The sequence below is a fragment of the Pseudorca crassidens genome, chromosome 2, assembly GCF_039906515.1.
Source record: "Pseudorca crassidens isolate mPseCra1 chromosome 2, mPseCra1.hap1, whole genome shotgun sequence".
Taxonomy (NCBI): domain Eukaryota; kingdom Metazoa; phylum Chordata; class Mammalia; order Artiodactyla; family Delphinidae; genus Pseudorca; species Pseudorca crassidens.
In genome coordinates this window covers 19,944,545-19,966,964 of record NC_090297.1, presented here as the reverse complement: position 1 = coordinate 19,966,964, position 22,420 = coordinate 19,944,545, and the positions used below count along the sequence as shown (strand labels likewise).

Sequence of the window (22,420 nt, the reverse complement as noted above, 5' to 3'; positions counted from 1 at the left end):
GCTGACAGCATGTGCTAGATGGGCATCTGGAAGGGGAAAGGCAGGCAGATCTCACTCGAAGAAGTTAAATGTCTCTGGAAAGGGGACTTTTGTGCCGGGTGGCCAATTCCTGCCGACGCAAACTGGTGCCTGGATTTCCGTTGTTGCACTTTCTCCGGATTTCACACGTGTGTGGTTGCCAGCGGGCGCACATGTACCAGGGAAAACCTTCTCGCTGGCAGCTATGTCTCTGCCGCGCCCTCTGTAGAATGCTGCTGACTCCCTGCACTCACCTTCCCTGGCGCCTGGCATCGGTTACGACTAGGCAACTATCTGCTATGCTGGCAGTGGCTGGAGGCCTTCGGGCTCCCCACACACCCTCCAGCCGGCCCGCGGTCCATTTCCCCGTCACGGGCCGAGTGCCCACCCTTCGCTCTCCGCGTGGAGAAGAGGGAGCAGGGGAGAACACTTGCCTTTTCTGCGAAGACCTGGTTGCCAGAGAGCTGGGTGAGGTGTAAGAACTCCAAGTGCAGGGATCCAAACTCCGCCAGGATGCTGCTGCCCCCTGCCACGGCCCAGCCCCAGCTCCTGTTGGAGCCGCTGAAAGACAGAAGCAGCCTCGGTCACCCTCTGCCAGCAGAGCTGGCTCCTCTGCCCCATTGCCAGGCACTGGACTAGGAGCTTCGCCGTGCAATCCCAGTTAACCCTCCCTGGGGGTCGGTACTATCCTTAGCCCCATTTAGCTGATGAGGACACTGAGGCTGGTGAGAAACTTGCCGAAGGTCACCCAGGCCTGTCTGACAGGCAATAGTCTTTGTTTCTATGGTCAAGCAGCTTCTGCAAGACGTGTAGGCTCCAGAAGAATATTAGCAGAGCTGCCTTGGTGGCCAAGACCTGGCACACACGTGATGCTAAATTTACAGGTGATACTGATAATGCTGTCAGGGGCCACAAAGACCCCCCCCCCCCACCAACAGAACACTATTTCTATCCACTCGTCAATGGCTCATAATCATTGTTGCTGCTTGTGGAGGGTAAATGGTGCATGGCTGGGGTCCGAAGGGGGCAGATGAAGAGAGCAGGGATCCCATCTGGCCCCTCCCCCCCCCCAGCCAGTGCTGCTCACGGACACACAACGGCCCCTGGAACTTCGTGGAACCCACACCTGAAGGGTGGGTGGCCCTGCTAAGACCACACACCTGGGGCTGCTGGACCCTGGGAGGTCCGAGGTTAGGAATGAAAGCAGCAGGGGCTCTCGGAGCAAAGGTCTCCTCACTCGCTGAGCACGTACGTGTCTCACGAACACCTTAGATGGATCACCAGCAGAGGAGGAGGCTGTCAACTAACCGCTTCCTCCCCTTCCTTGAAAGTACTGGGTGCTTTCAAGGAGGAAGAGTGCAGGGGCAGGGCCTCGGGAAATCCTGCCATCTGCCCCTTTCACAGATGAGGAAAACAAGGCACAGGACAGTGAAATCACTGCCCGATCACACAGTAAATGGAACAGTGGGGACCCAAGGCTGCTCTGACGCCAGAGCTTGTCCCAGTCACTGTGCAGCTGCTGGCTTGTCGTCTCATTACATGATAAGAGGCCAGGATGCTGCCTTTCCAGGAGCTGTCACTTAAAATCTCCCTGGGACCTGCAGCCAGGAGGCACAGGTTCAAGTCTGTTAGCAGCGAGGTCTTGGGCAAACCATTTCTTCCCGTGTACCTTAGTTTCTGTATCCGTCAGACTGAGTGAGGATAATGCGTCCCAGTCTCCGCTCCTAGGGCTTTGCGGGGATTGAGAGAGAAGAGGAAGATGCAGAATGGGGGTGGCCTTGGGTAAGCTGCTTCCTCTCCCTGATCTGAGCCCTCATGTGTATCATGATGCTCTTTCCTGTGGGACATTTAGGACAACCAGGGAGACAAGGGTCAACCTCTCTCTGCAGGGAGGTTGCGGGGTGACAGTGGGTGGGCACAGAGCGGGGTGGAGTGAGCGCCCCCTATCCGTAGGGCCTCCAAGGTGCAGTCAGTGTGTGGCAGGCTGGGGGGCTGGCTCTGCCGGGGCCTCTGGAAGCCCCTCTGCTTCCTTGCTGTGGTAGCTCTGGCTCCCTGGGAACTGGCCTCTGTCATCCCTCTGTCTCCCAGGGACAGGACCTAGGAAGGCAGGCGTGGGTCTGGGAGGTCACAGTTTGCCAGCTGAGGGGCACCGCTTTATCTGGGGTGGACTGGGGCTCCCCTAAGGCTGCTCTTCTCCTCTCTGATGTGGTTTCAGGAAAGTGAGGAAACTCTTCCATCTTCCAGAAACAGATGGAATTGAGTCTTAGGATCTTCTGGAGCAGGTGATCTCAGTAAACATCCCTGCTTCCTTGGGTATTTTCCTGACTTGGGGGCAGGTGGGGAGGGATGGGTTGCACAGAGAGGGGAAACTTGGCTCCTAGATAGTAAATCAAACAGCTTCCAGATGCAGGCACTGGGGCAGGCGTTTGCATCATGACCTCATTTAAAGCCCACAAGGCAAAGCATCGTTAAACCCTGAGGAAATAGGCTCAGAAAGGGAAGTGAGTCACTTTCAGAAGCTCAGAGCTGGTAGGGGGTGGAGGCAGGATTCAAACCTCAGAGAGCACTTCCCTAAGGGGTGCCCGAGACGGCCCCATAGCCACCTCGAGGGAAGGGGAAGCTGACCCCTCTCTGTCCCTCTTCCCCCCACGCCAAGAGACCTCTCTCTCCAGCCTGTGATCTCAGTGGGAGCTGCAGGTACCCACAGAGGGGCTTCCTGAATAATTGATGCTTCCTGCCCTCGCAGAGAAATTGAAGGTAAAAAAAAAACCCCAGCCACCAGCCATCTTTTGTTCTCATTTTCCCCCACAGGAGCCTCTCCCTCCTCTCCCCTCCCTCTCAATGCTCACCCTCCCAAGTGGGCCTCCTGTGGTCCAGCCACCCTGGGCAGAGGCGGGCGGTAGGCCAGGCACCTTCTTCTCTCCTGCCTGGCTTCAAATGCTGGCTCCCCCAGTTCCCAGCTTAGGAGACCTCAGGAGGGTCAGTGAAGGGTCAGTGAATTCTTCTAGACCCCAGTCTCCTCATCTGTTAAATGACAGTACCCACACCTCATAGAGCCATTGTGAGATATAAATGAGGCACACGATGACTGTCATTGTTACCATTATGTAATTACGCACATCTAAATTATGTGTTGTTTGTTAGAGTTAAGTTCCTAATGTGCCAGGCAGCAGCGGTATCTTGTTTTACCTTCACATCTAACTTTAGAGGTAGATACCAAGATTCTTATTTCATAGGTTAGGATACTCAGACTCAGAGAGTGGAAGACACTTTTCCAAGGTCACACAGTAAGTGACAGTGCTGGTAGAGCTGATCTCAAATCCAAATCCTAGGTACTTTGTGCCCCAAATGCATCTGTTCTGGGCAGCATCCAGAGACCAGGAGGTCTTCTGATCAGCCTCATGAGGCAATGGGCTGATGGAAGCTCTGCCCTCTGCTCCCCTCCTTGCCTTTTAAGTCTCCAAGTGGACTCTCCCCCGGTGGGAGGGGCTGCTCCACAATGCCCCTCCCCAGCCTGGTGGAAGCTTCTTCATGTGTGTGCCTGTGTGTGCACACATGTGTATGGTGAAATCGTTAACTCTGGAGCCAGACAGACCACGATTCTAATTCTAACTTTGCTTTGCTGCTGTGTGACCTGGGTAAGTTACCTCACCTCTCTGTTTCTTCACTGTTAAAATGGGGCCCACGTGGTTGTTGTGTGCTGAAAAGAGAGAACCCACGTCATTGTGCCTGGGACACAGTGAACCTTCAAAAACGTGCACAATTATTACGATGTGTAAGTGTGTAGCAGAAACGTGCACATGTAAACGCATCTTTGTGTGTGAATCTGCGCACATATATAGAGGTGGGAGAGTGCGTGTGACAAAGGTGAGCCTGCGTATCTGAGTCCTCGTGATTTGGGTGAGTGGCAGTAGGGTGCATAGGTGTGTGTGAGGCTGGGTGTGTGAGAGAGCCAGTGAGATTGATTCAGCTGCGGAGGCCCTTGGACTGGCCACCGCCCCGCTCCCAGAGTTCAGTGGTCCTGCAGGTCACAGGTCATGGCTGCCCCTGCCTCCGCCTCCCAGGCCTGCCACCAGGGAGGGGGAGCGGTCACACTCACTTGGGGACCACCTCCCTTCAGGGTCCTCCTCAAGGGGCAGTTTGGGGACAGGGCCTAGTTACTGCCCCCCCTACTAGGGCCCAGGTCCGAACTGCTCACAGCCAGCCCTGCACTGACCAGGGGCAGCAGTGTGGACCCAGCTCCCACCAGCAGGCCCTCTCCAAAGGGAACACTCAGCGCCACGCGGGCTGTATACATCCCTGACGTTTTCCCTGGTGGAATGGGGAGGCATTTTTAGCAATAGACTCTCTTACCCAGAAAATGAGAGGGAGGTGTTGCCAGGAAATATGCATACACATACATATGTATACAGCACTGGCAGCATGCAAACAGCCTAAAAATAAACGTGCTTTCTTAATCAGAAATGTCAGGATCTGCGGGGGATCAGGTCCGGGCTCTGCAGGACACGGGTAAGGCAGGCAACCAGGGCTGCAGCTTGTGGGGCTTGCTTGGAGTCAGGGGGTACCAATGCGTGGAGGAGGGAGGGGTGCCTGAGCTAAGTGAGGCCTGAGAAGCTGGACCCGGGACAGGGATCCAGAAAGACGGGGTGTTTGTGTCTTGGCTCCAAGACGTCTGGCTGTGTTTCTCCAAGATCAGTGTTGGTGGGAAAGGAATCTGAGCAGGGATCAAAGTGTCAGGGTCTGAGGAGTCAACCCTGGCACCGAGATGGGGGTTTGATGGGCCCTGAGGGCCCCTCCCTGGCCTGCAGTGAGATTTAAGTGACATCACACCCCAGGAATCCTTTCTGACCACAGAGATGAAGATGAAGAAGGTGAAGATGCTGAGCAGGCCGAGTCCTCCCTTCTTGGCAAGGCCCTAGAGGGTGCGACCTCCCCAGGAAGTAAGGGGGCCTTGGGCACTCCACCTGAGCCCAGGGCCCCTGCCTCCCCTCCCCTGTTGGACTGAGATCCCTGAGATAAGAAAGCGCTTCAGGAGATGGAACAGAAAGTCCAGTGTGATGGACATATTACAGCCCTCCCCCCAGGCTCAGGTTGTAGGATGGTCTCAAGAATGGCCCCAGAGGGCTCCCTGGGTGCCTGGGGACCGGCACGTGCCTTCTACCAGGTCTCCAGGTCTGCTCCATGCATCGCGAGGGTGGCAGGGCTCCTGCCTGAGGGAGGGCCAGGTGGGTATCGGGAGCAGAGCTTTTGATCTGTAACAAAATGGGTTAAAACCTGGCCCCATTGCCTGTGAGCTAGAAGACCTTGGGCAATGGGCATAATATAAATACCCACCCTAAAGGCCTGCTGTAAGGAGTGTGCTCTGAGGCGTTGAGCGAAACCCTTAGCATATGCCAGGCGCAGAGTGATCGCTCAATAAATGGTAAGGACAGCAGTCATCAGAGTCGGTCTCTCATGCCGCACACACTGGCTCACGTGAACATTTGTTGAAGGAATGAACAAAGAAAGACGGGGACATGGATCCTGCCCTCAGGAAGCTCCGGGGCCGATGGGGGAACGTGAAGACTGAGTGTGACAAGGGCCACAGGAAGCAGATAAAGTGCCTGGAGGCCAGGAGAGGCAAGGACACTTGTGGCTTCTGGAGAAGGTGGCATCTGAGCTGGGCTCTGATAGCGAGGGAAATGGTGAGAAATGGCAGCCCAGGGGAGGAAGAGAGCGAGGGAGGCAAGACAGTGGGGTGCACCGGGGTCTCCAGGAGCAAGATTCATGCTCCTCAGTGGATCCTAAAGCCGGCTGGCCACTATTCCCTTGACTCTGAGCCCGTCCTTTCCCCTCTGGGTCTCAGTGCCACATCTGGCTCCCACCCTCACAGAGGGAAGCAGCGGGGTACTAAGTCCCCGGGGGGCTTTGGAGCGGGACGGAGCTGCGGCCCGGGCCCCACCTGCTCTAGCTGTGTCACCCTGGGTCCCTTCTACTCTGGCTCTGTGACCTGGTGAACGTCCAGAAAGACTCTAGTTCACACGCCGAATTACGCAACCTATCAGGAGGGGAAACGATGCAAGTGGCCAATAAAAACTAACGTTTTAAAACAGTCGGTAGAAAGAAACATACCAGTGGTTTCTTGACTAGTGGAGTCACAGGTGATTTTCTGGGTCTTATCCAACACTTCTGGTATAATCCACATTTTTTTTGCAATGAGGATTTATTTTTACAGGGAGGAATCACAATAAATATTATTGAAAATGGAGTTGGAAGTCCTGGGCTCATGTCCTGGATGGTCTGTTACTGGCTTCTATGACCTCGGCCAGGGTTTTTCCTCCTCGGAGTCTGAGCCTCCATGGGCTTGATGCTCCCAGAAGCCCCTCTGGGTTCTGACAGCCCCTCTGGGCTGACAGGGGCTGAGGGGTCAGCAAACCAGGGTCCCTCTGCCCAGGGTCCTGACTCCCCAGCAGCTTTGGGTTCCTGCTTGTGGTGGGAGGTGTGACGTGCCTCCCAGCCCGGGATCCCAGCTGGGAAGGGAGGGCAGTTGGGGCACAGCGGCGGGGCTGTGAGTCACGGCAGTGTTACGAGATGATCACAGAGGAATGGCGGCCCCATCTCCATGCCAGAAAGATCAGGTCTTGCGTGGCCTAAACCCGAGAACCAGGTTTAGTGACCGACGCCAGCTCAGGGGAGCTCCTGGCCGAGGCTAGGTGTCACTGTGCCACGACCCCCGTGATTCCTGCGGCGGCATTCATCCCACCCTGTGTCTCAGTTTCCACGCAGATGCAGCCGAAGCCACAAGTGGGAGACCAGACGGCATCCTACCTTTTGAAGTTCACCACGCCTTTTGGGATTCCCGTGGGGGTATCGAAGGCCGGCAGGAGTTTCTCCCCCAGCTTGATGGCCTTTATTCGGAACACCTGCAAGGAAGGGTCAAAGGGCACTGTGAATCCTGGCGGATAAACCTGCCAAGGCTGCTGGACCCAGAGTGGGAGGTGCGTTAGGCTCTGGGGTCAGTCAGGCCTGGACGTGAACCTGAGTCCATGAATTCCTGGCTCAATTTCCTCCCTCGTTTATAAATCCAGGGCAATATTGCCTTCCTCAGAGGGTTGCTGGAGGAATGAAAATTAGATAATCGTTGTAAAGCCCTTACTGCAGGGCCAGGACTAGGACGAAGGCTCAGTGATTATGCTGTGCTGGGAACACGGAGAGGTCAGGGCAGCGGGTCACCAATGGTCAGTGCCTGCCTGCACGGCGGGGCCAGTGCACCCCAAGCTGAGTGTGTGAGAAACACATTCGGATAGAGTGTAACGAGCATGGGATGGGGAGCTCCCGGCCTTGCTTCCCAACCTGGCTTCCGTTTGCTTCTCAGCAAACCTCTGCCTTCACACCTGTAAACCCAGGGGAAGGGCCTTTCCTCTCTGACATTCTGATTCTGCCCATTGTCCCTATTTTACAGCGGCAAAGGTGAATGGCTAAACCGGTGATGTGATGGTCAGGGAGCCACAGGGAGGTCCCAGGTGTCAGGGCCCTTGCACGAGGCTCTAAGCCCCTCAAACTCTTCTTCTGGTTAATTCAAAAGCACCTGTGACCTTCTGGCTCCTAGGAATTTATTCTAAGGGAATAAATCATCAAGGATGTTGCAGAGACTTAACTTTATGGCTACTTATTCCAGTGTTGTTTAGAATAGTATAGAAAACCTGGAAATACTCTAAACATCAAGCCACAGGGAGGTGGTGAAACGATGGCTTATCCACGCAGTGGATACCATGCCGCTGCTGAAGTGATGTCGGAGACGTTTATGTCATAGCAAAAAACGGTTTATAATCTATTAAGAGAAAACATTTCACAATGGTGTAATTCAACTTTTGTAAAAATTATATACAAATGGATGCCTGAGGAAAGGTTGGGAATACACTTAACTATTAACCATGGTCTTCTCAGAGGACTAGGCTCATGGGGGATTTTTATTTTCTTCTTTTGGCTTAACTCTATTTTCTGTGCTATTTTTACAATTAAAGCAAACCCACAGGGCTTCCCTGGTGGCGCAGTGGTTGAGAGTCCGCCTGCCGATGCAGGGGACGCGGGTTCGTGCCCCGGTCCGGGAGGATCCCACATGCCGCGGAGCGGCTGAGCCCGTGAGCCATGGCCGCTGGGCCTATGCGTCCGGAGCCTGTGCTCCGCAACGGGAGAGGCCACAACAGTGAGAGGCCCGCGTACCGCAAAAAAAAAAAAAAAAAAAAAAAAAAAAGCAAACCCACAATAACATTATTTATTTTTGAAAAGCTGAGAAGCAAGTCCTTAAGCAACCACCCCTGCTGGGACAACAAGCGTTTCCTTTCGCTTCTGGGGCTCCAGGGAGACCCAGTGTGCCGACCGCCTGCGTGCTGCAAAATGAGTCTTCTTGAGGCCGCCCCTCCTAACGTGTGCAATTTAAAGCTTCTGAGGCGCTGTTCGGGGCCGCGGCGGGGAGGAGTTTGTGAACACTACCTGGCTGTGGATTAGAAGCCTCTGTGGGGCGGGTGTAGTTCTTGTTTAGGGAGGAGGGAGGGTGGGAGGGGGAGGGAAGAATTGCACCTGGGGCCTGGCAGTGATGGGTGACAGAAGATGATAACGTCCAGTGCGACAGTGGGTCCTAGAAGTGGGCACTGGGGCAGCCACAGCAGAATCCTGAGGGAGCTTGTCTAGAATTCAAATTCCAAAGCCTCGAGTCACCCCAGAAGCCACTGGTTTAGCAACAACAAGGGGCTCTTGTTTGAAGGTCCTGATCTCATCATTTGCCCCCCGGGGAGGCTGAGCACAGAGGCACGAAGGAACGCAGGAACCCACGGGAACCTGACCCAAGGCTGGGGCTCCAGGCTGCCCTCTGCCTGAGGACGCCAAGCTAACTCCTCTGAAATGCTCCTCTCTGCCAGCAAACCACGTCTCCTTCTTTGGAAGGCCCTGATGCAGGCTGGCATGGCAGAGCCTCAACCATCCCAGGGAGGATGCTGCAGGTGTGACTGGACAGGAGTGGTACCGTGCGGAACAGAACACCTGTCCTCCTTATCATTTGGAAATGATGTGTCTTACCTACGTCACCTTTGATCCTTGCAACAGGCTTGTGGGGAAGGTGTTGACCCACTTTGAGGAAAACAAAACTGAGTCTCAGAGAAGCAAGTTGTCCAAGGTTATGGAGCTATTAAGTGGCTCTTTTCCAGGACACCGAGCCACCTCACCAACACAGAGAGAGATGGCCTCAGACAGCCATGGCACGCAATGGGCGGGGGCCTAGTGGTTCCAGAACAGAGGTGAGAGAGACCAGCAAAAATTACATCCTGAGAGTGGAAAGGGCTCTTGACTGGGAGTCAGAGCCCAGGCTCAGATCTCCCCACTCAGCAGCTGTGTGACCCTGCGTGAACCAGGTACTGTCTCTGAGCCTCATCTGCACAAAGGAACAGTGACGTGTGCCCTGGCTTCTTCAAAGGGGTCTTCTAGAAATCAGACGAGAGGATGCACATAAATGAATATGCTATAAAAACTGTAAAGTGCTTTGCAAATGTCACCTGGTGCAGCTGGGGTTGTTCCTGTTATTCTCGTGGAAGCAGAGTCTCTGTGGGACCCCCCACCTCCCGCCCTCCCCAGCAGGGGATCCACCTCCTGCAGGTTCCCTCTGAAGCAAGAAAGGCCTCAGCCCAGGAAGGGGTGTGGGATCTCCTTCACCGTTCATTCCACAAACACCGTGGGAAAGACCCACTCCACAGGCACCCCCTGTATGCGAGATGGAGGATGGAGAGAGGATGGAGGCCTCAGTCTGGTGTGGCCGAGCCCTGGTGATAAGCAGTGATGCTGGGCCAGGCTGAACAAGGTCTAGAACTCAGACCCACGGTGGAAAGACACAGGAGCCTGTGCGACCCGCACCGGCTCCCTTTCCTAAATCTCAGTCTCCGCAGCTGCATGTACGCCGGTCTCTGCGCGGGGAGGTTTTGGGCACGGAGGGGTCAGGGAGGCGTGGCTGGAGGACGGGGCTGCGCCCATAACCCGGAAGCCTGCCTGCCCAGGGGCTCTGAGCCACTCGGGCTCCCCCTTGGGCCTTCTGGACACAGGTACTCCTACCACACCCCACTGCCTGGTGTGCCCCCCAGAAATCGCTGGCCCCACACCCACCCCTGTGAGCCCTGAGCTGCACGGCTCCACCCGCATCCTGGACGGGAGGCTGGCCGGTGCCCGTGCAGAGCATGGCGCCTCTTTCTGCTCCACATCATTTTCCTGTCCTGGGGTTTTCAAATGAAATTCAGGCCTTGGGTGGCGCGCAGGTTTCCCATGGACAATCATTTGGGGACAAATTGGTACAAGCGGTAATCTCTGCTGAGGAGATTAGGCTTGATGGAGAGGGGCCCCGAGCGGCCGGAGAGATCAAGTGCTCGCCGCCCGCTGCCTCCGCCCGCGTGGCCTCCGCCCGCGTGGCCTCCGCCCATCCGCGCCACTTGCTGGAAGGGAAGCGGCAGGGCTTTCTCTGACAGCAGCGGCAGAGGCTCCCCACCAGCAGGGGGCAGGATAATTATGTCTCCAAGCGGACAGAGCTGCGGCTGTGCCGAGCAGGGCAGCCGCTCTGCGTAGGGGCCACACAACTGACGGGTGACCCATGCGCTGGGGATTCTGCCAGCCTCCCCCCAGATCCTCAGGCTGTGCTTTCCCAGGCGCTCACAAGGGATGAAGTCTCCCATTTCTGTGTTCTCAGGATTCCTTGCAGTGCAGAGAACATGGGCTTTGGAGCCCTTCAGCCCTGGGGCCAAACCCTTTCCCACTCGTCCCATTTCACAAGAGCTCTCTGACCCCTGGGGGTTAGGACCACCCCACTGTGGGGAAGGTATGAGGTCTAGGGGCGGGAGAAGGGACTTGCTCAAGGCCACAGGCAGGTGCCGCGTAGGGATGAGACGCAGGTTTTCTGACTCTGTGCCCAGGGCTCTGCATTCTCGCCGCCCTTCACGGCCCTCCTTCTGGAAGCCAACGCGGTTCGCCTGGGCCGAGTGGCTGGCAGTGGCTGCCCACCTCCCCGGTCGCCCCCTTGAGACCTGGAGTTTGGCTGGTGTCTGGTCCGGGAGCAGAGGGCAAGGGGATGGCTGTGGAGCAGGCCAAGGCCAAGGGGCTCGAGGAGGAAATGGTGAAACAACGGTCTTGGCTTTATCAGTCCTGAGAACCAGCATGTGGGAAAAACAGTCCAGCAGCAGCACAAGCCTGGACGGAGCACAGATATCGCAGGTGCCCTATGGCGAGCTGTGAGGATGGTGGGCAGCCCCAACTGCTGCCCTTGGAGAATTTACTAGCAACTGTGGGAGCCACCTGGGCTCCCCTGGGCAGCAAAATTGAAGGAAGAATCTGTGGGTGGCACCATGGAGATGGGATTCAGATCCCCTCGAATCCCTGTTTCCTCATTGGTAAAATGAGGGGGTGGGATGTTCTCCTAAGCCCTTTCCAGCCTGGATGGTCCAGGGGCTTTGAAAGGCCAACTTACCTCCTCTCCCGTCAGGTAGAAGGCCGAGAGAAGTCCTCCGACGTACCGGATGTTCACTTCGAACAAGGATGCTTCTCCACTCTGTGGGGCAGAAAGACGGGGGGGGGGGGCAGTGGGGACATTCGTGAGATGCCCACAGGGCTTCCTGAGGCAGCCAGGCCCTTGAGACAGGTCACACCTGCCACTGCCCCTGCGCCACTGACCCGGCCACACCTGTGCCGGGCTCCAAGCCCTTGCCCAGCGGGCCAGGCTACCTTTGGTGGTGGTTTTCAGAGCAAAAGGTGAAAGGGATGAGCACCTGCCTGGCGGGCAGCTCCTGAACATTTACAGAGTTCCAAATAAACACTGGGCTTGGCTTCCTTCCCCAGCCTTTGCTGGAGGCCATCAGAGCAAAGTTAGGCCTGGCTGCTCTCCAAGGAGCTCAGGAACTTGTGTGGGCAGCTGCTGGCTGAAGCTTAGCCTGAGGAGAGGCAAATCCTCCTCCCGTCTGGCCCCCTCCTTCCCGAGAGAGCCCCCTGGCTTAGCAGGAGGATGGTGTGGTCCTTTGGGGTGACAGGGCAAGTGGAAGGTTCTCACAGGAGGTTCTGAGGCGGAAAGGAGGGGTGCCAGGCAGATCCTAGTAGGCAACCAGCAGTTTCTCAGCCTCAGCTCTGTAGCCCTCAGGGCACACCCACACTTGCCTTAATCACTGTTGTTTTCTTTCTGAAGTGTGGACTGCAAAGCAGGGGTACTGAGGCATCATGCCGAGGGCCAGATCTGGGTTAAAATCCCACCTGAGTCACTCACTTGGCTTTCAAACTTCGGGCAAGATATTTAGCTTTTCCCTGCCTGAGTTTCTTCATCCCGAGCAGGGTGGATATGAGATCCTGAGTGGGGCAGGTGAGATGCCTGCCCAGTGCCTTCCCAGTGCTGGGCATGGCTTCATAAAGGTGCCTGTTATAAACCCCCTGCCCCGCAAGGGCTCCCCTTGGCATACTTCCCACATCACGGTCTTTTGTTACTGATGACGGCAATGGTCATCTTTTTATCTGGGAGAGCTTTTCCAGTAACAGAGCACTCGCACAGCTACTCTCTTTTGCCTTACAGTCCTTGGTGAAGGCATCCTTCCCACTCTTCAGGTGAGAAAGCCCAGGCTCAGAGAGGTGGAGAGACCCCACCTTGCTTTCTTCCAGGGACACTCCCAATCTGTCCCAGCCTGTGTGAATGTCCCTAGGCTTGCCCAGCCCTGCCACCACCTGGCTCCTCAGGCAGCTGCCTGAGGCCCGCTCTCTACCCACCATCTGCGGAGGGGTCAAGGTGGGCTATGGAGACACTCCTTCCTTCTGCCTCTGATACCGTAGGAAATGGGAGGATTCTGAACTTCCTCGCCTCACACAGACCAGCAGAAGTCGTAACAAGCCTCAACGTCATCACAGTGACGATGACACCACTTTATCTGTACTGGAGTTTATAGTGTCGTAAAATGCTTTTCACAGCCCTCCGTGGTGGTCAGTCCTCACAAGCCTGTGAATTAGGCACTATCATTGTACCATCTTTCGGTTGGGAGAGTAAGGCCCAGGAAGGTTAGATGACTTTTCCCAGGCTGCGAGCTGAGCCAGAGGCTCTCCTGTAGCGTTGCCTTCCCGGACTTTCCCTACTTTGTCTCTCTGCCCTGCTCTGCTCTGACATGGGCCTCTCCAGGAGCAGAGGCCTCCATCCTGCCAGGAGCTGTCCCGGTTCATAGCAGAATCTGTCACTTGTGGAGCCCCAGATGGAGCCCGACAGTGTGTTTTGATGTGACCCTTCCCCCTACCCATCTGTCTCCATGTCTTGCTCCCCCAAACCACCTAAACAGCCTCTCCCTGTGGGGAGCTGAGACCTCCAGGATGGATCTGTTACTTTAGTCTGGGCTGAGAGATCAGTGGGAGAGGCATCTGGTATTTAAGGCTTTTGTACCATCCATATACATGAGCATCCCCGCCCCAAGGCCCTGGTCCCTGACCAGGGATGCCTGCAAGGCTAGAAACCAAGAGGGCCCCAAGCCTGGTCATGGCCTCAAACCGGACAGCTCCCCCTGCCCCTCTCACTCTCAAGAGGGCAGCACAGGGGTGGATGGGGACCTCTAGGTTAGGGCATCTCTGAGCAGATAACCACTTCTCCCTTCCCAGGGTCGCTTCCCCTGTTGCTGCTGTTCTGTCTGACAGAGTCAGTCCCAGAAGGGGCTTCCTGGGTGGTAGCAATGTGCCTGGCACCCTAGGGAGGGCAAGAATGTCTGTCTTCCACCCCAGGGAGTTCCGGCTAGTAAATATTCATGGGCCGGCCAGGGCTGGGGGGACATCCCCCACCTCAAGGCTGGTCTGAGGAGAGGGGCCTTGAAACAGGGTGCATGGAACCCTGCTTCCAAGAATGCTCTGCTGGGCAGCCTGGGAGGAGCGGGTCACTGACCTCTCGGGCCCCTTCTGGCTCTACTACCCCGGAGGTCTTTGACTCACCACGTTCAGGTGGAAGCTCTCTTCCACCCAGGCCTTGGCCTCCTGGAACTCCTCCTTCAGCTCCATGAGGTAGAGGGTGTCGAGGGAATCAATGACCGTTGCCCCACTGAGGCCTCCTGCAGGCACAGAGGATGGGTCAATCTCGTCCTTTCCACCCCAGTCACACAAGCCACCATTCCCCGGGCCTCCTCTAAATGCCTGGGCAGGCTCCTAGGCACGATCCAAGGAGACTCCAGGGCCACCAGCCTTTGAAGGCACATCCAGGACCCAGAGTCCCCCCATGGGCTGCTTCTTCCTCAGGGCAGCAGTGGGGGGGGCGGGGGTTGGAGAGACTGAGTTCAAGGGATGAGCTGCTTCCCAGACCTTGGTCCACTCTTACATCTGCCAGCAAGTCAACCATCAGAGCCAGCTGGGCGCCCACCACTTCTCTGTCATGCTGGGGGTGGCGGGTGGGCGGGTGAACTGTCATTTGGTCCACAAAATCTTAACAAATGTGCCAGTCCGCTGACGCTTCAATGCCATTCTTTATTTTATTCTAAGAACAAAAAGATGTTCATAAATATTTACCCAGGAAGGTATTTATTGCCGTATCGTATATAATGGGTAAAAGTTGGGAAAAAAACCCTCCAAGTCCAATAATAGGAGAGTAGTTATACAAATTGTGGCTCATGTATAAAATAGGACACTATGCAGACATTCACACAACTGAGAAAGACCTATGTTAGTTGGGGAGATACGCATGGGATCTGTTAAGGTAAAAAAAAGTAGATTGCAAAAAAAAAAAAGCACAATATAATTTCTTTACTGTTTGCCAACGTGGACGAGCCTGAACAGAATCAAGTCCGGCAGGAAGTGATTCAGTGGTTAATGCCGAGTGCTGGGATTACAGGTGCTTTTTGATTTCTTCAGCTCATGGATTTTTTTTTTTTTTTTTGCAGTACGCGGGCCTCTCACTGTTGTGGCCTCTCCCGTTGCGGAGCACAGGCTCCGGACGCGCAGGCTCAGCGGCCATGGCTCACGGGCCCAGCCACTCTGCGGCATGTGGAATCCTCCCAGACTGGGGCACGAACCCGTGTCCCCTGCATCGGCAGGCGGACTCTCAACCACTGTGCCACCAGGGAAGCCCCATGGATTATTTTTATAACCAGAAATTTATTTCTGTTTTAAAAAAAAAAACGGAAAGACAGTTTGGACAAAGAAACTAAACAAATGCACAAACCAAAGATTCCGTGGCCACTCTTGCTCTAGGCCAGTGGGTACACAAAGCGTGAGCTTTGAGGCCTGGCCCCTGCCACTGGGGCCTTAGACTCTTGTCCTGGGAGTAAAGGCTGAGAAAATTGTGCATGTTTCCACATCACAGACTGGACAGCAGAGCGATGAGGAAGAACCTCGGACATGGGACAACCAGAGCCTGCCTTCTAGAGGATGGTAAAGGAAGAAATGAGGGAGAAAGAGATGTGCCTGGGGCCATCTGGGGGGCTTCCTGGAAGAGATGGTGGCCTCCCATCAACTCCTCACAACTTCAGTCATCGCAGGCAGCAGCAATTTCCTTTCGGGACTAGAGGGTAACTTCAGAGGAGTAATTGTTCCTTCAATGTCCTCCTTGCAGAGGCTCAAAGCACTGAGACTCACAGCCTCCACCTTCCCCCAGCGGACACTAGAGCTCCCTGACAGGTGCTGAACCCCACTTGAGTCTGAAGTACGGCTTGGCGGGCACTCCTGCGTTCAGAGCTAGCGTCTAATCTCCTTAATTAGTGCTTCCTTAACTGCTCACTTGTGTTGACTTCGCAGGCAGAGAATCCTTGTGAAACTCAAACACTTAACCACCTCTCTAGGCTGGGCAGCAAGGTCAGATAAAGGGCACGGCTTGGAAAAGGATGGGAGGGAGATCCGAGAGAAGTTGAGAGAAAGTTAAGTCTGGAGGTTAAAGACACATTTCCAGAAGGGAGGGTTTGCAAGGAAGAGTGGAGGGAGGGGAGGGCTGGGGGATGCAGGCGTTTCCCAATCCAGAGACACGTGTCCTGGGACGGCTTCGGCTTTTGAGTTGAAGTGAATTTCCAGAATGTCAACCCCTCCTACACTTAAGGATTAGTAGGAAAACACTCAAAGCCAAACCAAGTTGGTCTTTTTCTGGTTTATCCTGGCTGCTTCCCCTGTAGGTGTCCAAGGCTGAGCACGGTTCGTGGCAACTCCTTACCCTCCTGAGGTGCTCAGGCCTTGGGACCCAGATGGGCCACACATGACCAGAGAGGGACTGAGACAAGCCCAGGCCAAAGGGCACAGGTCTGGGGTCCACACTCCTGGCTCTGATGCCAGGGTCCCTCCCTGTTAACCACAGGGCCTCACACCTGACTTCTTAAGGGCCTGGAGGGATTTTTGAGATGCGGCTGCCTCACCCCTAGATTTCATAGATGAGGACCCCAGAGAGGTCCCGTCCAAGATTAGCCCAAGGGAGGAATGGGGCCCCAGGCCGGGCCACGTGTAGTGTGTTTTCCACAAGAGGGCCTCTCAATTCCCTGGGAAAACAATTTCAGATCTGCTTGCTACGTCCCCCTCCCCTGCGGGGGCAGGAGGCTGCTCTGACGCGAAGAGAAGAGAAGCCCAAGCTGTGTGTCCTTCAAGGTCAAGGGAGAGGTGGCCCAGAGTACCCGATTTCTGGATCCTGCCCCGGGCTGCCTGGTGTTTTCACCCCACAGGCCCTCCGTCTCCTGGGCCAACCCTGCGTCCCGAGGCCCCAGGGCATTGGCTGGGCCGGGAGGGCAGCCAGGGCTCCTCGTGACCAGCTGTCCTTCCCGAACACTCCCGAGGCAGCCGGCTGAGGAGGCAACTCGCTAAAAGATTTGTTGGCAAGGTTCTGCCCCTGCTCTCGGGTGTCCAAGTCCTCCTGCTTCTCCGCTCCCACCTACCACACAGCTGGGCTGCAGGCCAGCAAGGCACTTATTGGAAAGCTTTCCGTTTCAGGCCAGAGGTTACCTGGCGGCCAGGCCGGGCAGGAGAGAAGGCCCTATCCCGAATTCAACTCTATCTGCACCTGCAGCTGACCTGGGGCAGCTCCCCAGGGAAAAAGACAGCCGCCTATTCAGTCAGCAGGCCCACAACTTGTATGTGAAGAGCCAGTGGGGCACAAAGAGTCAGGTGGCCAGCTTGGAAGCTTCCCTGGGCCTGGGCGGCCCACTCTCCTGGGCGGCCCACCCTCCCGGCTCTAGCTCTGAACTGCTGCTGTTCACAAAGGCCCCTGCTGGCCCCCCTTCCTGTGTTCTTCTGTTAAAAGAACACAGCTCTGGGTTCACATCCCAGCCTGGGCCAGCAACCCATCTGCTCTAAGTGTCAAAGTTCTCATCTGTAAAATGAGGTGAAGACCACTGGGCTGGGGTACTGAGGTGTCACTGAAGGTTCCTGAGCTGGGACAAAGGTATCATATACTGCCCAGCCTAAAGACACCTGATAAAGACACCTGTACATGCCTGGCATGGTGTAAGTGCTTGACAAATCAGTTCATTGTTCTTATTTCTGGGGTCCCTTAGCTCACCTTGAAATACTGGCCTGGCCAAGGAGATGTGGGTTCAAATCCTGGCTCCACTATGTACTAGCTGTGTGCAGGGCAAGTCATCGTACCTCACTGAGCCTCATTTTTCTCATCTGAAAAAATGGAGATTACAGTAGGACCAACCTCGTAAGGCTGCTGGGAGGGTTAAGTGGGGGGGTGGATGGAAAGGAGTTGGCATGATGTTGGGTACACATGAGCTGGTCCCCACAAACAGAAGTGTGGCCCTCCTTGTCCCCAGCTGGCCCTGGGCAGCCCCGCCACAAAGTCTTCTGGGGTCACTGAGGCCTTGTGACACTCCTGTATTACTGGCCTCTCACCACCCTGTTGGGCAGTGTAGGCACAAGACGCGGCTTGCAAGAGCCTTGACCCAACTTAAAGGAAAAGTGTCATATGGCTCCCACCTGTGTCTGCTGCTTCCCACCCCTGACCTGGGTGTACACCTGCCTCCAAAAGGGTCTACCTACCTCCCGGACCCCTTCCTTCCCACCCTGTATATTGTCGCCTGATCTGTCTCCCGAAAACCAGATCCACTGTGTCCATTCCCAGCTCAGGAACCTGCAGTGGCTTCACAGTACAACCATACAATAAAGAGTTGTGTGTGTGTGTGTGCGTGTGTGTGCGTGTGTGTGTGTGTGTGCGCGCGCGCGCGTAAAGTCTTTTGGGTCTGAATCCAAAGGATCTAGCTAATATCTCGCATCAAGCTCTGCTTCCTGGACAGAGGCTGCATCCTCTGGCCTTCCTACCTTTGCATGTGGGGTCTCCTCTGACAAGAAAGCTCTTCTGTGCCTCTGGGCAAAGCCTACACCTTCTTCAAGGTCACCTCCCACTGGCAGCCTTCCCTGATTGCACCCAGACAACCTCCTCCCGCCCAGAGAGCTCCTGTAGCACTTTCTTGGGCTTCCGACTCAGGCACCCTCCATTCCCGCCCTGCACTGTGGGGCTCTGTCTTGCCCCCTAACTAGATCATGAGATCATTGAGGCTCATGCTTCTCTCACACCCCTTCCCTGCCTTGTCTCCAAGCGGCCCCAAAGGCCAGAGCTCCCAACCCTACTGGGCCCCTCCCTATTCCCTGCAGCTTCAGCACATTCCCTGACTTCTGTGACTCTTCTACAAACTTGGCTAGGAGTTGCCTTCCTCATTCCACCTGCTCCTGAGGCGTCCAGAGCCTGCCCAGTGCCTCCTCACCCAGGAAGCCACTGTGATCCTCACCCCACAGTCTGCATGAAGTCTCACCCTCCCTGAGAAGTCTTCCCCAGCCCTTCAGGGTCCACCCTCCATGCCCCTACTCCGTGTACCCTCGTTGCCACGACAAGTGCTCCTTTCTCATCACTCTAAAGGGTTCGTCAATTTACTGCCCCGTCCTCCGAAATAGCAGGGGCGCAGTCTGCAGCAGAGTTGTCTCCACGCTTGAGAGATGGCTGCCAGTGGGGGTGGGCAGGCTGGAGGGCAGGAGACCAGCTGGCCCGTCTCGGGCACCTGCACCGGCACCTTGGCACCATGCTCACTCTGTGCTGGATCTGCCTTCAGGATGCCGCTCTTCCTCGTGCTTCTCCTTTTCACCCTGTGGTTGCTCCTTCCCAGTCTCCTTTGCTGGTTCTTCCTCATCACCAGGCCTCTAGAGACCGGGGCGCCTGGGGCTCCATCCTTGGGCCTCTTCTCTGTCCACCTTCCTTCCTTTAGTGATTCAATCTGGTCTCACAGCTTAAATACCATCCACATGCTGATGGTTCCCAGATTTAAATTTCCAGCCAGGACCTTGACCTCGGGAGCCCAGACTCGCTCTCCAATAACTCCTTACTCACATTTCGGAGGTCCACACACATCTCACCTTTAACTCGTCTGAAAGCAAATCCTGCGCCTCCCTCCAAACCTGCCCCTCCCACAGGCTTCCCACCTCGGTGGATGCCAGCCCCCTCCTCCCAAGAGCTGTGGCCCCAAGTCCTTGACTTTGCGTCTCTTGCCCCCACATCTGGTCCCACAGCAAATCCTGGCGGCTCTGTCTTCACAAGGGTTCCAGCCGCCACTCACTCCTCACCTCCTCTGGGCTGCCACCTTCAGAAATGCAAGTCCTATCATGCCGTTCCTCTGCTCAAAACCCTCCCAGGGCTCCCCCCTGCCTCGGAGGCTGTGATCTGGCCCTGGCCTCCTCTCCCTGCCTGGCTTCTCTCCCTCCACTCCAGTTCCTTGCTGCTCCTGGCGCCCTCCAAGCCTTAGAGTCCTGGCCTTGGCCCTTGCGATCGCTCTGCTGAAATAGCACCCCCATCGCTCTTCCTGTTCCCTCTTTATTTTTCCCCAGTGCCTTTATTCCTAGCAACGTTACACGTGGGTCTGCTTCCCTATTTACTGTCTTCCTGATGGAGCGTAAAACTCCTGGCGGGGAGAGCTCTGTTTTGTGCACTGCTGCCCTCCACTGCCTAGAACACTTTCCTGCCCATCACAGGTACACGACAAGTATTTGGGAATAAAGGGCCCCCTCCTCCTGGGCAGGGAAGGCTTCGAGGGGACCGTGGCTCATTCATATCTCTCAGTGCCTGGCTATAGTCTGGCACCCAGAGGCATTAAAGGTCAACGTGTCAGTTGAACAGACTGAGCCTACCGCCGGGTATCTTCTGTGACCACCCAGGTCACCAGGGCAGCTCAACTGTCTGCTCTAGGGGCTGGTGCCAGTAGACAGAGGAGACCCTCCCAGCAGGCTGTGGCCACATCGGCCAGGGGGGCTGAGTGTGTCCACACCAGTGCCCTGCACAGAGCTATCTGTCATGCGTGTCGGGCTCTACAAGGGAATGGACCCCAGGCTCTTATAACCTCCTCCCCTGGGGGCTGCCTGGCCAGGAACCACCCTGCCCTGCTGGACTGTGGTTTGTATCCCCTCTCCTGACTCTGCCATATTAATGATGATGAGGTTTTTATGTGACATTATATTAGCAAAGAGAAATGGGTCAGGCTGGAAAACATAAGCTCCAGGAAGAACGTTTAGATAGAAACAAAAATCACCCAAGGCGTAGCCTATTACCACAGTATCCCCAGAGCCAAATACTAATGGTTGCATTTAATTTGAGGATATAATCCACAGAGACTTTTCTTAATCGGTAAAGAAAACAACACAAATGTTTTTCTCAGCTTCCAAAGAAACCAATATGGCTGTGGGGCAGGTCACAGTTCCCAAAGACGGATGCCGTAGGATATCCCATCCCACAAGAGGACCTCTTTCCACACTCCTCTCCTTGAACCTGGGTGGAAATTTGTGACTACCTGGAATAACAAAATAAAGCAAAATGGATGATTTTCTAGTTCCCAGGCCCAGACCTTAAGAAACAGGCAGTTTCTACTTCCTGTCTCTTGGAATGCTGGCTCTTGGGACCAGCCGCCATACTGTGAGGAAGCCCAAGGTAGCCCACAAGGAGAGAATAGATGGAGAAGCCATACGTATGTTTTCTGACTGACAGCCCATCTGCGGTTCCAGCCAACAGTCTGCAACAATTCCAGACATGTGAATGAAAAAGCTTCCAGAAGTTTCCAGCTGTCAAGTCACCCTCAGCCTTCAAGCCTTCCCAGGTCAGGGCCCATATATCCTGGCAGAGAGAGAAGCTGTCCCCACTGTGACCTTTCTGAATTCCTAGCCCCCTGGATCTGTGAGCATAATAAAATAATTGTTTTAAGCCAGTAAATTTTGGAGTAATTTGTTATGCAGCAGTAGCAGCTGGAATGTTCTGCCACATGGGTTTCTATGAAGATGAATTAAAGTGATATCCCCACTACCCCAAAGTACATTCTTTAAAACCACATCAGGTCTTCTGGCTGCATAAAATCTTTTTAGGGATTAGGACCTCTCCATTTTTATCAGGTCTGGGTTATCTGTTTGTTTGTTTTCCAATAGGAATATTTTCCCTGAATCTTTCCATGATGGTTATTTCCTGGATCACATAACGTTGTGTTGAGGGGCTGAGTGTTTCCAGAAAAAGGTTTCTTGGTGCCTCCGGAAGGACTAAAGATATTTTTTACAAACTCTTCTTGGAACCCAACAGAATGCTCTTACTAGAGGCTGATTAATAAAAGGTGATCAGGTCTGACCATGTCACTGCCCTTAAAAAAAGCCCTCAAAGCCTCCTGTTCTCCAGGTTCAAAGTCCTGGGCACAGTATGCAGGGTGCCTGTGGTCCAGGCCTTGGCAACCTCTCTAGTCTCACCTCCCTCCTGCTCTCTTTGCATGCAATGCTCTACCCAGAGCAGACCACTAGCAGCTCCCTAAACACCCTGCAGTGTCTGCTGATGCAAGAGCATTGTGTCTTCTCTCAAATGTTCCAGAGCCACAAGCAGAGCTGACCACTCCCTCCTCTGCAAGCCCGCCCTGCTCTGCTGCAGGTGCTCCGTCATAGCACTGTTCCCACTACACCGTACATCTTTGCCTGTGAATCCCAAAGGGCAGTGGCTGGCTCGGACTCTTCCCAGGAGCCGTACCATCCATCCCCAGGCCAGGCACTGAGAAGGCAAGAACAAATGGCTGTTGAATGAATAAACGACTGGTGGAAATGCCCACAGCGCTTTCTTAGGGATTTCCAAACACTTTACAAGGCCTCTTGGCCTCGGAGAAAACACACCACTCAGAGCAGCGGCCAGCTATCCAAGGAAAACACTGTCAGAGGAATAAGATGGACAGCTGCAGACGTCAGGGCCCTGGCGGAACTAATGCCTTCCTCCACTCTTCCCAAACAGATGCCACGCTTTGCTGCCACAGCCGGATGGAGAATGTTTGCTGTGGTCGACCGCTGGATGAGGTTCACTGTGACGAATGGCCTGACACGGTTCACTGAGGCAGTCTCCTGGACAGGGTTCCTCGTTGGAAAACCAGGTATGTTTAAAAATGTTAACGTTTTGTTTGTTTTTAAAGAAGAGCTGAGGGTGCAGTCT

General features: G+C 55.0%; 1 protein-coding gene and 2 long non-coding RNA genes across 6 annotated transcripts in view; 2 read left to right on the top strand and 1 right to left on the bottom strand.

The window, feature by feature from the left end:
- The window catches only part of MAN1C1 (mannosidase alpha class 1C member 1), a 132,396-nt gene that overhangs the window by 19,270 nt on the left and 90,706 nt on the right, over nucleotides 1–22,420 (bottom strand). For both annotated transcript variants that reach the window (XM_067724726.1, XM_067724727.1), the window contains exons 3-6: nucleotides 13,966–14,081; nucleotides 11,495–11,575; nucleotides 6,826–6,920; nucleotides 453–579 (exon numbers count right to left, since the gene is read on the bottom strand). In XM_067724726.1, the coding sequence (XP_067580827.1) occupies nucleotides 453–579; nucleotides 6,826–6,920; nucleotides 11,495–11,575; nucleotides 13,966–14,081 (419 nt within the window). The remainder of the gene's footprint in view (nucleotides 1–452; nucleotides 580–6,825; nucleotides 6,921–11,494; nucleotides 11,576–13,965; nucleotides 14,082–22,420) is intronic.
- LOC137217774 (uncharacterized) overlaps nucleotides 1–22,420 on the top strand; it is a 55,359-nt gene that overhangs the window by 1,826 nt on the left and 31,113 nt on the right. For all 3 annotated transcript variants that reach the window (XR_010940248.1, XR_010940250.1, XR_010940249.1), the window contains exon 2: nucleotides 22,226–22,361. This is a non-coding gene — a long non-coding RNA (uncharacterized lncRNA). The remainder of the gene's footprint in view (nucleotides 1–22,225; nucleotides 22,362–22,420) is intronic.
- LOC137217791 (uncharacterized) lies at nucleotides 575–6,765 on the top strand. Its single transcript, XR_010940251.1, has 3 exons — nucleotides 575–2,775; nucleotides 4,480–4,527; nucleotides 5,511–6,765. It is a non-coding gene; the product is annotated as an uncharacterized lncRNA (long non-coding RNA).